The 14176-nt window shown below is 46.4% G+C and overlaps 1 protein-coding gene across 1 annotated transcript in view; it reads right to left on the reverse strand.

Annotated features, from left to right (window-relative positions):
* Positions 1 to 14176, reverse strand: part of LOC144790816 (guanylate cyclase soluble subunit beta-2-like) — a 449936-nt gene that overhangs the window by 291885 nt on the left and 143875 nt on the right. Inside the window, exon 6 of the mRNA XM_078665492.1 lies at positions 3160 to 3380. Within this exon, the coding sequence (XP_078521618.1) occupies positions 3160 to 3380 (221 nt within the window). The remainder of the gene's footprint in view (positions 1 to 3159; positions 3381 to 14176) is intronic.

Genomic DNA, 14176 nt, shown 5'->3' on the forward strand with positions numbered 1-14176 from the left:
ATGTAAGTTTACCTTTTTGACTCAGGTCAAAAGTTTGGCACTGTAAACACGCCTATAATGCTCCAGGAGGAAAAATGTCTGTTACTTGTAATTTTTCACTTTTCAGAGCACTACAATATTTTCATAGATTACAAAGTGGTATGTTGGTAATATTGCTCAGCTCCTGCTGATTTCTAAAAACGTCTCAGGAATGTCTGGCAGTCTTCTACTGCTGGTGGAGTTTTGTAGTAAAGATTTACATTTCCCCAAAACGTCATGAATCTTTATATGTCAGAAGAAATGGTTGACACAGAAATGGCTGTAATTATTGATAAAACTGGACGTGTGTGTGTGTGTGCACGCTGGCAGCAGCAAAGTTGCCTCCTCATTTGCATCAAATGGAAGCTGATGTGAAACAAGTGTACCCACTGGACGTCTTGAAGTCCATGTTGGGTCTGGATGATCTGTCTTCTTAGAGATTTGCAGTACAATGGCAAGGACTGAGTCCATGGAGTATCCAAGAGTCTTTACTTTCTGTATGTTAATGTGAACATTTTCATCAGTGAGTGTAGTAAGGATGCAGGAACAGTATTGATATTCTGGTTAGCGCCTACCCACCGCCTCAGTGTTTGGGACACCATTTTAGGTTTAGAGATTGTACAAGTCCCTGACTATTGTAAATTCATCTACAGATCCGGAGAGTTGCTCAACGGAGTCGTGTGACCGTATTGCCGAATACTTCTCTACCAAAGTCGAGAAGATCTACTCGACTTTTCCGAATCCGCTGACAGGGGTCGACTTTGAGGTAGCATTGGTGGACATAGAGACGGCAGGGCATCTTACAAACTTTCGCACCCCCTCTTCTGAGGATCTTGTAGTGGTGTGTCGCTCTGTTAAATCAGGGTCCCCGTGGGACCCGGTGTCACCCAAACGCTTGGCGGATAGCCTGGAAGTACTGGAGCCTTATATAAGGCATGTCCTGGACACCTCCTTTAGATCGGGAAAGTTGCCTGAGGGGTGGAAACAGGCAGTGGTGCTCCCGCTCCGGAAGAAACCCCACATAGGTTTCGAGGTATTAGAAAATCTGAGGCCCATCTCACTCCTGCCTTTTCTGTCCAAAGTGGCGGAAAAGGTGGTTAATACCCAAATTATGAAGCATGTGGAAGAGACGGGATTGCTCCACGCAACGCAATTTGGCTTTAGGCCACGCCACTCTACCGAGTCCGCCCTTCTTATGGCTACGGAACATCTGAGAGAGGGTGTGGATGCAGGCCAAACTATGGCTCTGATCCTGCTGGACCTCAGCGCGGCGTTCGACACTGTAGCACACAACATCTTGCTACAGTGTCTGAACAGAGGCGGCATTTCTGGTACCGCGCTGAGATGGATCCAGGACTTCCTCAAGGGGAGAAGCTTTCGAGTAAGGCAAGGAGACTGCTATTCCAAGGGGGTCCCCCTGGGCCAAGGCGTGCCTCAGGGCTCGTCATTAAGCCCGACCCTCTTTAATATGTATGTCGCGCCTGTTGCCTCGATTGTGGAGAGCCATGGTCTCCAATTGGTTTCGTACGCCGACGATACGCAGCTGGTGATCTCCCTATCGCACGCGCCCTGTCTTGCTGCCGATGGCTTCCGGTCGTGCATGAAAGAGCTTGCCGAGTGGATGGCCATCAACTGCTTGAAGCTTAATGGTGGCAAGACAGAGGTGCTGGTGGTGGGGAGAGCCCAGTCTGCTTGGTCGTCGGCATGGTGGCCACCCTGTTTAGGACCAACTCCAACCCCATGCCAAGAAGCACGAAATCTGGGGGTCTGGTTTGATGCGGGCCTTACTTTTGGCCCCCAGATCAACCGGGTGGTTGGAGTTTGTTTCGGGATTTTGAAGAAACTGAGAAAGGTCCTGGACTTACTCCCGATCGGTGCCCGTCAAACCCTGGTTCATGCTCTGGTGACAGCTAGGTCGGATTACGGGAACCTGTTGTACCTGGGGGCTCCAGAAAAGAGCATGGCACGCCTGCAAGTGCTGCAGAATGCGACAGCACGTCTGATTCTCAGGCTGCCCAGAAGGGCGCCTTCTAAGGCGGCCCTCCAGAAGTTACACTGGTTCCCTGTGAGGAGAAGAGTGGAATACAAAGCCCTCTGCACCTGTCATCGAATCTTGAATGGCAGGGCACCCGACCCGTTGAATAAACTGATTGAAGTGTATCAACCTGCACGAGCACTAAGATCCGCAGGGGGCGGTCTTCTGAGGATCCCCAGAGTTAAGAGAGCCCGCATGGGAGGTAGGTCCTTTAGATGCCTAGCGGCAAATAATTGGAATAAACTACCAGCGGACTTGCGCTTGGAACCGGAGGAAACGAGGTTCCGAGCGAAACTAAAAACATTCCTTTATATCAAAGAATTGTCTGCTTAGTTTTTGTGTTCCCTGCACGCTGCCTCTCCCACTTTCAGCGCGTGGACACGCCGGTGTGCGTAACGCAGCGCTTTTATAAATGTCCCTAATAATAATAATAATAATAAACAATTCGTCTAAGCAGCATCAATGGGCATGAGAATATATTTTTCTACTGCTTTTTTTTAATATATGTTTCCTATAGCTCAGGATTTTCTTTCACACCAAATCAGAGGTATATTAATTATTGTATACTTTTTGACATTTGACATCTGCCATAACCACCTATCTGCAAGGGGAGCCAAAACCTATAGACCCAAACAAATGCTCTTTTAGAGATGCATCCTAAATAATTTATCAAATGAGAGGAAAGGAAGTTGGACACAACCCTTCTCAAAAGTAAAATACTGCTTTGCATCTGTTATATTTTTGATGGCAAAATATTTACGGATTTTCAGTAGACGTGTGCAACATTGAAAAGTTTTTCCAAAAACTTTTGTGGAGATTTTATTTAAGATCTTTCATCATTTTTCATTTGAGAAATTACAGAAGTAGAACTTTCACAAGAACACTTTCTTTCAAATAAATTCTCCCTCAACAATTTTGTTTCCTCTCAAATGTAGTTTGTTGAAATTTGGGAAATAGAGATGCTTCAAAGTGTCCTTAAGTATGCGTTTGTCAACTTTGAGGGATAAGTTTGACACTTTGCCCATTCCTTGTTTTGAAAAGTACCTTTGTCACTTGTTGAGGACCCATAGCTTTTTCATTCTCTTAAAACAAGCACATTATATTACCTCTTTCTTCAGTTGTTTATCAATTTCCCTTGCAGCCACTGTCCGGTGCTGAGGTGATGAAGTCAATTTGCTTCTCCTTTTGTATGGAAATATAGGTTTCTGGATAACATGGAAAACAACGTGCTCCTTTTTTCCTATTCTTTCTTCTTCTTCAATCTGATTTATGATTTCCATGGAAACTTCAGTGTTAAAAAAATCCATTGCCACAGCACGAATGATGCCTAAACGAAACCAGAGAAATAATGTCATAACTCAGGGAAAGCCTTATGTGGAAGTCACTTCAAAAAGTCAAGACACCAGAACAAGATTAAAAACTGCAAAAACATATCTTAATGTAAAACAAAATATCACATCCAAAGTTACAGAAATATTTGTGGGTAGTCTTTGTTCTACATGATTTCAAACTTGATACTCCCAATTTAGCCTGTGCTGGTATATGTTCCGGTTTCCAATTAAATAACTTCAGGGTTATTTGTTAGGGTGCAAGCCATTACACTGTAGGGCTAACTCAATCACAGTTGTAAAGTATGAATAAAAAGCTTTACTGATAACAGCACGAAACTTATTGAAAGATTTAAATTCTAAATTTGTACACAAAGACATGTTGCTCTATTGGGGTAATCTGCAGTTTGCCTCAATATCCATAACAGCACTGAACATTCTATACTATTACTACTCCCTTCTCTACTGAGGACCATGCGGCCCACAGTCCCTATCTGAGCACCGAACAATGCACTCAGACCAATCGCAACGCTGCGCTGCAGTGCTGTGATTCGCTTAGGGTAATTAAGAGAGCCCAGGTGCTTCCTGGTTCCAGACTTGCCAGGAAGAGAAGGAACAATGGAGAGACAGCAGCCGCAGATAAAGGTAAGTGTTTTTGTTTCAACACCATCCTTCACACTTCACCCATAAATCAATGTTTAACCCTTTATGTTTTCTACTTGAGGATCTAGTGGAAGTCTAATGTGATCCCTGATTTCAGCGAGTGTTGACTGACTCTTCAATTCCTTAGTATCACTGATGTGTACTAATAGAGAAAGTTAACATTACACCAGGATACTATTATCTTTCTGTATGATTGGGATTTTGTAGATGACACATGCAGAAATGTATTTTACACTAATCATCAAAAGATACCTATTTTACTATTCCAAGCAGAGATGTATGGGGGCATGGATTCAAGTAAATTTCTAGTGAAACTCTCCAATGTATAAAAAAACTATCTTATGCTTTAAAAAATGTAATCTAAGGATAAGGTATGGAGAACACATTAAAACAAGCCTTGGATATCGTCTCCGAGCCCACAGATTTTTTTGTACAAGAGTACAAGTTTCCCTCTGTTACTCAGTTTACAAGCAGACATTTGGAACAGTGACTCAGTGAGCTCTCGAAGAACAACCAGGCCTTGTGCTCACTGTGTGAATGACAAACTCGTTTCAAGATAGCCTTTTGAGTGAAAGATGAGGTACATTTAAATTATTTGGTCTCATTATTGCTTACTACTTCTCCCGGTTTGAGGAATATAGGTGAGAACAGGGTTGGCTCCTCCGCTAAAGCAAAGGAGCATCACCCTACTGCTCTGAGAGCAGGAAAAAAAAGAAACGATAATAACTTTGCTATTATCATTTTATTTTTGTTTGCTACGGGGCTGGGTTAGGACGGTGTGTTGGGTGGGAAAGGGGTCGGAGCCTGGGTGTAGTGAGTGCACACTCTCAAAGTGCATATGACTGCTTGGCTGGCCCTCTTGGCCCGGCCAAAGCGTCATGAGCACTTAGCATGTTCCCCACCAAGCTGCTTTATACAGCCTTGTGGGGAACATGCCCAGGCCCACAGTCCCTATCTGAGCACCGAACAATGCACTCAGACCAATCGCAACGCTGCGCTGCAGTGCTGTGATTCGCTTAGGGTAATTAAGAGAGCCCAGGTGCTTCCTGGTTCCAGACTTGCCAGGAAGAGAAGGAACAATGGAGAGACAGCAGCCGCAGATAAAGGTAAGTGTTTTTGTTTCAACACCCCCGGCACCCTGTTCCCTGCCAACCACCACTGGGCGAGAACTCAGTTGAGTATTAAATGGGGCCCAATACAACATATTCTTTTAATAAAACAAATAGAACTAAATAGAATCACATTCTAGATTAAGCTCAAAATGTCTATAAATCAAACAATAAAGTGAATTTAATCATTACATTATGCGTGACCAGTGAGATCACTTTAGCTTGTAAAGTATTAAGTAATCCAAACTGACTCTGCAGTGGATTATTTAGAACCAATTACAAGTCATTCATGCTCAATTGATATAAAGTGATATAAAGTGAGATACAGTAAAATGGTGGTGTGATCCTATTACCAGTAATGCAATAAAAAGAAATGCCCAGGGAATTTGCTGACCACAAGTAAGAGTGAGTGAAATTAAATAACTGAATCTGTTTTAAAACCTACCGACAATGACAGACAAATAAATCCTGCCTGACAGAAACACAGGATTGGACTGGCCACTAGGGCAATCAGCAAGGACAGCTCCTCCATAATGGCACTTCATTTTATTTATGCTGTCTGAGGTGCGCAATGAGAATTGGGCGGGGCCAGGCAAGGAGAAAGAGTAGTGTACACTTATAAGTGTGCATTTGGGTTTGGCTGGCTGCTGTAGGTCGGCCAAACAGAAATGTGCACTTATGTTTCTCCAACCCAGCTGTGTTTCGTGGCCAGGTTGGAGAACTGCCACAGGCTCCAAAGCTCTGTCTGAGTGGTAAACGAGGTTGCTAAGACCTGTCCTGGCACTGCTTTCATAGCATGAGAGCAGTATCTGTATTGGGTGGGGAGCCAGTGCATTGAGGGCCCATCCCCTTCCGGCCCGACAAGAGAAGCAATGAGTCAGCCGGCATTGTCAGCGGGAGTGGAGCTACAGGCAAGTTACTTTTATTTTTATAATATTTCTCACCCCCAATGCCCCCACCCCCAGCCGCTCTGCCACTTCAGATATGCGGCCACCACCACTGGCAAAACTATGGAGCAAGCTGTTCATATAATGGAAAACTGTTCTTTTGACCTCCTCCAATTTTCTTTGGTGGATTAGAGCGGGTCCTAAAATTTGTGGAGACTGTTTGCCTGAAACAGACACCACTGTCACCATGCCAGAGCTGCAGTAGATAAGGCTAGCTTTGCTTACAAGTGCTATGGTGGAGACAGCCAAGCACAACACCCGTCTGGCAAATGTGAAGCAGCATTAATGCTACAGAGTAAATGTGCATCAGTGCCCACTGGGTGCATTAATTGCACATGGCCTGAGGACAAGAATTGCCTCTTCTCCTCTATCACCCATTATGTACATGTAGTGGTATTTGTCTAATTAAACCAAGCCAAAAAAACATTGGAGCACAGTACAATGTCGAAGGCAAGCATGCAGACACCAAGTGATAGGAGAGGTAGCTACTTATTGCATTATTACTGCATTGTAATGTAATGATATTTAATGAGGTATGTCTTCAATTCTTTTCTAAAATAGAGCAGTGTTGCAGTGGGATGCTGTTTCAGATCCTGGATGCATAGATAAAAAAGATTTGCTGCCTTGTTTTTTCTTTGTGTACACTTCTAAAAAGTCTCCAGTCCTATGCTGGCCTTTTCGTAGACGTGCTGGGAGACACCGGGTAATGACCGCTTTGTAAATTACAACAGCTGGTTTTGAAGATGGTGCGGGCCAGCAACGGGAGCCAATGGAGTTCCATTAGAATGAGGTGATTTGATCAATATTTATTCCTACTCTGGGGGGACAAGCTGTTCTATGTAGTATGCTGTTAAGGGGTGACAGTGTAGACTGTGGGAGGCCATGGAGCAGGACATTACCACCATCCAGATGCAAGAGTAAGAGAACTGGAACAGCAGTTCTGAGGTCACTTTCTGGAAGAAACACTTTCATCTTTTGGAGAAAATAAAGCTGGTATTATGGTGTCCTTGTTTTTTTTAGACAATGTGTTCCTCAAAGGTGAGGTTGTTGTCCAACGTGAATCCAAGTGATGACATTTGGTGAAGATTGTGGTTCAAAGCCATGAAGTTCATGTCATTACGCCACATTTGCACTCTTTCTTGCTTAGCCAATAACAGGAATTCTGTCTTGGTTGGGTTGAGTTTCTTGGCGTTAAAGGAGATCCAGGTCTGGAAAAGGTGCAAGAAGTGTTTGAGAAGATGGATGCCTGGAAAAGAAGATGCTTTCAAACAAAGTTGTGTATTGGGAATCTTGATGTTGCTATCTGTGGGTAGAGCCACATAGTCTGTGTAGATGCTGAATATGGCAGGAGACAGTAAGGAAACTCTGGAGGCTCAACAGGTAATATGATTTTTAGGGATCTGGCAGAGTAAATGCAAACAAACTGGTGTTGACTGGAAAAGGAGGAGGAAAATCAGTGGAAGGCATTGCCAATTATATTTTCGAGACTACCGATTGTGGGTGAGGGATGGACAGGTGACTGCGTCTAAGACGGCTGGGAGGTCCCTCAATATGAAAAGGTAGAAGTCAATGTGATCTAAAGCCAGCTTGGTATTCATGCAGGAGATGGCTAACATTGATGTGATCTTGGAGTTGACCATGGACTACATTTCGATGATCTAGCCAATTAAGGGTATGAGAGTGATGGGCAAGTAGTTTGCTTGGTCATCAGGGTCTGAAGTGGGTACTGCTGCTGAATACTGGAGAGTGCTGTTCCCTTCGTGCTCTGCCTTTTTTGATTGCAGAGCAGCGCCTCGCGGCCCCCGCTCCGCGGGTGCCGCTCGTAGGCTAAGGACTTTGCCCGTCATCTGTCCCTGGCTTTTTAGAAGTGCATAGGAGCACCAACGCGACTTCGGCGAGCCGAGATCTGCACCCCAAGGCTTGAGGCGGGACTGCGAGGACCAGCGTGCAGCGCGGCGCTGATTGGCCGCAGCTGGTCCTCTTCCCGCCCCTCCACCCATCAAAAAGATTGTGGTTTGTGAGCAGCCTGGGTACTGCTGCTGAATACTGGAGAGTGCTGTTCCCTTCGTGCTCTGCCTTTTTTGATTGCAGAGCAGCGCCTCGCGGCCCCCGCTCCGCGGGTGCCGCTCGTAGGCTAAGGACTTTGCCTGTCATCTGTCCCTGGCTTTTTAGAAGTGCATAGGAGCACCAACGCGACTTCGGCGAGCCGAGATCTGCACCCCAAGGCTTGAGGCGGGACTGCGAGGACCAGCGTGCAGCGCGGCGCTGATTGGCCGCAGCTGGTCCTCTTCCCGCCCCTCCACCCATCAAAAAGATTGTGGTTTGTGAGCAGCCTGGGTACTGCTGCTGAGTACTGGAGAGTGCTGTTCCCTTCGTGCTCTGCCTTTTTTGATTGCAGAGCAGTGCCTCGCGGCCCCCGCTCCGCGGGTGCCGCTCGTAGGCTAAGGACTTTGCCTGTCATCTGTCCCTGGCTTTTTAGAAGTGCATAGGAGCACCAACGCGACATCGGCGAGCCGAGATCTGCACCCCAAGGCTTGAGGCGGGACTGCGAGGACCAGCGTGCAGCGCGGCGCTGATTGGCCGCAGCTGGTCCTCTTCCCGCCCCTCCACCCATCAAAAAGATTGTGGTTTGTGAGCAGCCTGGGTACTGCTGCTGAATACTGGAGAGTGCTGTTCCCTTCGTGCTCTGCCTTTTTTGATTGCAGAGCAGCGCCTCGCGGCCCCCGCTCCGCGGGTGCCGCTCGTAGGCTAAGGACTTTGCCTGTCATCTGTCCCTGGCTTTTTAGAAGTGCATAGGAGCACCAACGCGACTTCGACGAGCCGAGATCTGCACCCCAAGGCTTGAGGCGGGACTGCGAGGACCAGCGTGCAGCGCGGCGCTGATTGGCCGCAGCTGGTCCTCTTCCCGCCCCTCCACCTGACCTTCCTAGTTAACATGTGGCAGTAACGCGCACGCGGGACGCGCGCGGGGCAACGGCCGGGGCGAAGACCGGGCAAAGAGCGGGCCGTTTGAGGCCGTTCGAGTACGGCAGAGTCCGGCCTAGGCCCACACCCCCTGGACGTCAAGAAGACCATAGAAAATGCCGTTAAGATCAGGGAAGGAACGTACTGTCCAAATTAATACCACCAAGGGCGTCGTTTCGGGTCCCCTGGACGCTTTTATAACACGTGCCACTGGTATCCTGGAAAAGGAAATCGCCATGGTTGAGAAAAGATTGTCATTAGATCTAATTAGTGGAAAGCGATCCTCACTGGGGGCTCTAGCCACATCTATCTCCCCTGCACCCTCTGCACCCCATGCTGCCTTCAATTGTGTCCATACTACCTCTACGGACGCAATAGTCCACTTAGAAAATATTGGGGGTAGCCCAATAAGGGATAAAATGAAGGAAGAAAGGAATAGTATAAATGCTTCCAAAGACACACAGGGGGACGGGGAGGAGGATAATGATTCCGTGATTAGTGAGGAGCAGGATTTTAGCCAGCTCTCTGGATCTCCTCTCCTCAATCAGTCCAACATGTCTAACTCTGTCGAAAATGTTATTCCCCCTATATCCAATCAGGGCCCCAATACCAAAAAGAGAAAACGGGACTCTGGAATGTCAGGGGAAAGAAACCTAAAAACCAGTGAAGTAAACAAAGTCCAAGGGGAATGGTGTCAGGGGCCGGAGCCTCACCCAAACCCGTTAATACCCCCTGTGCCTAATAACATGTTATGCCCCTCTCTTTTAGCTTTGGGCTCCTCAACTACTTGTCCCATGTGCCTCAATAGTGATGAGGTTTTGTTGGCAAAAATGGAGGCCATGTTTAAAACACTACTCCTACCAGTCCTGGAGCGGACTAGGCTCATGACCTCTAAAATCGATAGTATGGAGGATTTGACCCATTCAAACCATACGATGCTTCAAGCATTACTTGGCTCAAACAATACGGGTGCTATTAATACACCAGCATCCAGTAAGGTTGTTAGTAACAACAATATGGAAAAGGGTAAAAATCTCCCTAACAAACCCATAGGAATGAATAACACCATATTTAAAGGGGGTCAAAAAACCAATACCACCTCTACCACTTCTTCCAAATTAGGAGCTAGCACCCACACTCAGGTACTAAAGCCCCAATCGAAACCAGTTGCTAAACAAAATACTGGTGGGCGTCAAACTATGGGTCCTCCCACACAACCTAATTCAAATCTTCCTCCCCCAAGTACCTCAAGAGCCCAACACACTGCTTTCACCAATCACAGGGAGGGGGGGCGTAAAAGACTAAATATTCCCAGTGTTGATCTACCACCTGAAGCAGCCTTACACACCATCGTTTTGACAGGCGTAGCACCATTAAAGCCGGGTGCTAGGGAATCTTATGGTGACCTCCGCAATAAAGTCACTTTCTGGTTGAACAAAAATCGCCCGCTACCCCCCTCCACCCCCACGGAGATATTGTATGTGAGGAGAGTAGATTGGGTGGGGCCGGAGGTAAAAGACTTAGAAGGAGATTGTATTCTTATCTCGTTCAAAGACTCATGGGTGGTAGATGCTATTAAACGAGAACCCAGGTTTGCAAGGCAGGGGGATGTACAAACATTAGCTTTACCCTACTTCTACCCGCGCAGACAAACACCCTTTCAATCTTATCCTTTGTTTCGTAAAGGTCCTGCTGCAAGACATCCCCTGGCATTAACCCCGCTTGATTGCCAGCGCCCCTTCCTTTTTAATCATTTTGGGCCCCTTTCTGGCCTTGAGGCTATAGATTGACTCAACGATCCATCTAATGAGTCTTTGACTGGTAGTGTGGTAGCCCAAGAGTCCAATGAAGATAATATGGTGTGCCCAATCCAATTAACCACTCGAGTAGACGGGGAAGGAGGTCAAACGTTTGTGTTAAATAGCCCTCTACCATACGTAGCTACTCAGGGGTCCTTGACTAAGGACAAAATCAAAGTCCAAGCAGACTGTGTTAAGTACTTAGTGGTTAATGATGATACAGGGGCGTCTCATGGATCTGTACAGCCCCTACACCCTCTGCTGCCAGACAACCTGAAAGATCATTTGAAAATTTTGTCCTGGAACATAGCGGGTATTAAGGCGCGTTTTGCGTCTATGGATTGGTCAAACTTTATGGACAATTATGATATTATCCTGTTGCAGGAAACATGGGCAACGGAGCCTGTTCATAAGTTAGGTTATATTAACTTCTTCAAACCCGCAATCAAAGGAGGTAAAGGGCGGGCCGCAGGTGGCTTGTTGATCTGGGTAAAACAATCCCTGGGTCTATATCCAACGGAGTACCCGGTGGAGAGTCAGGATCTCCTCTCCATCATAATAAACAAAGGGAACAAGCAAATCATGAATATTGTTAATATTTATGCTAGAGGTCTGCCTGGCGGTCGAAGCCCACCCCTGTTGAACTTAGTTGATCATATGATTACGAAAATGGACAGAGGCATTACTACCATTCTTGCTGGTGATCTAAATTGTACTATAGAACCTGTGCTAGACATGGGAGACACCTGAACTATGGCAGACGATTCGGTATGGGGTATCCCGGACTTACAAGTGGAGAAGAGGGCTAAAGCAACAGAGGCTGCAGTGTCCTGGATGGCTTTTTGTTTACAAAATGGGTTCCGTGCATGTAATGGCCGCTCCGCCTCGGATGTGAAGGGAAATTGTACTTTCGATAATGGCCAGAGGCAGAGCCGCATTGACTATATCTTACTGGACATGGAACATTGGGCTTTGCTAATTGACATGGCAGTATTAGAGCGCCCGGAAAGTGATCACAATCCACTGTCTCTATCGTTGAAGTTACCGGGTCTAAACAGACACGAGGAGCCATCTGCCACCTATACAGGGGACGCCCAACTTACCAACGACAGGAGGAGATTGAAGTGGTCACGGGTTATGGTAGATGAGTGTTTACTAAATAATATCAATGTTGTAGTGGAGAATGCACTTAATGAAATGTTGCAAATAGATATGTCGGGGGTGGATATTGGATCAGCCAATAATGTGATGGGTGTCCATATTGATTGTTTTGACCGCTTAAAAACCCTGCTATCCAAACCATGTGGGAATGTTACTACTAAAACTAATCCTTTGCCCCAAAAATGGTATAACAAGAAATGTAGAGAGGCACATGCAGCTCTCATTACAGCCATTAAATCTCGGGATATGGTTGGAGTGGGGGCTGCTAGACTTCACTACAAAAAAACCCTTAGTAAAGCTAAACGGGAGTGGGAGGATGAGTTCTGGTCAGACCTCCTGGAGGCCTCTTCCACTAACAATCAGAAAAGGTTTTGGGATTTGGTTAAATGGGGTAAAAATATAGACTCTGCTACCCCGGGAAACAATGTGCCTCTGGAGGATTGGGTATCATTTTATTCGGCCCAATTTAGAGCTGGTGATGATGAGGCTATAAATCCCTTAGGCAATGCACTCTTGCTGACCCCACAAAGTGAAAAACTCACCTTTACGGTTGCTGAGGTTGAGTTGGCGTTGGCACTTACTCTTCGAGGTAAAGCCCCCGGTATGGATCTGATCCCGGCTGATCTATTTAAATCTAATCCCACTCTGTGGCTCCCGTATATTACCAGGATAGCTAACACTTTGGCCCATGGAGCTACAGTCCCGAAATCTTGGAAAGGGGCTGAAATTGTCCCAATTTACAAGAAGGGTGATAAATCCATTCCAGGCAACTACCGCCCTATCAGCTTAATCGATTCGATTCAAAAGATAGTGGCGCGCATGGTTCTAGGACGGGTCCAGGGATGGATCGAAGCGGAGAATATTTTGTCACCCATGCAGGCGGGCTTCAGATCGGGAATGAGCACCATAGATCAGGTTTTTAGATTCTGCCTGATCTATTGGAAGGAGGTGTGGTTGGGTGGTGGAACCATCTATGCTGCATTCATTGATCTGAAGTCCGCCTTCGATCTAGTGCCTAGGGACAGGCTATGGGGTGTGCTGAAAAATCTGGGGTGCCCACTAGAATTACTGGACCTCATTGTAAGACTCCATGAGGACAACTTTGCGAGAGTGAGATGGGGGGGTCAGGGACAAGTGACGGAAACATTCCCCGTATCTCGAGGTGTCCGCCAGGGGTGTGTCCTGGCCCCTACCCTCTTCCTCCTTTTTATCGATCAAGTTGTTAAATTTTTCATGGATACCCCCACTGATGCACCAATGCTGGCAGGGATGAGGTTCCCTTTACTCATCTTCGCAGATGACACTCTAATCCTCTCAAAAACACGCAGCGGACTCCAGCGGGCTCTCGACCGCTTCGAGGAGTACTGTGCCATCAATAACCTGGTAGTCAATGTGGGGAAAACAAAATTTATGGTTTTTACAAAAAACCACTCAGTCCGAAGTTCAGTGAGGTTGAATGGAGTAAACCTCGAACAGGTCGATACCATGACCTATTTAGGGGTTACCCTCGATAGCCGTTTAAGATGGAAAGACCAGATCAATATGCAACATCTTAAACTTGCCAGGCTGACTGGTTGCCTCGTTAAAGAGCAGAAGGAATCAATCACAAAACGGGTCCTACCGGCCCTTAAGATCTATGACGTTAAAATCTCTACAGCCATTTTATATGGCGCGGATCTATGGGGCCACATGGACTTGTCTAACCTGTTCAAAACCCAATGTAGATTCCTTCGAAATTTAGTGGGCCTCCCACAGTCTACACCCCTGATCCCCCTCTGTCTGGACCTTGGTTCCCCACCTATTAATGAGATGGCAAGATTTAGGTTAGTGGCATTGTGGAGACGGATATGGACATCCCCAGATCTATACCTCTTTGCAAAAGAACTGTCGGAAGTTAGGTCTATTAGGGGTTCAGGGAAAATACCATGGCTTTCTGCAGTCAAATCCATTCTTAAAGACATGGGCTTGGAACATCTCTGGACATCCCCACAATCTAACGTTTTCCCACCCAAAGACGAATTTAAATCACTATATTGGGCCACAACCCGCCTAAAAAGAGTCCTGCTATCCAACAAAAACGGCCTTACAGGCAGGTTTTTGACATTCAAACTTGACCTATCGAGAGAGCCATACTGGGATGTTATATCTCGAC

Source organism: Lissotriton helveticus, chromosome 11, assembly GCF_964261635.1.
Source record: "Lissotriton helveticus chromosome 11, aLisHel1.1, whole genome shotgun sequence".
Classification (NCBI taxonomy): domain Eukaryota; kingdom Metazoa; phylum Chordata; class Amphibia; order Caudata; family Salamandridae; genus Lissotriton; species Lissotriton helveticus.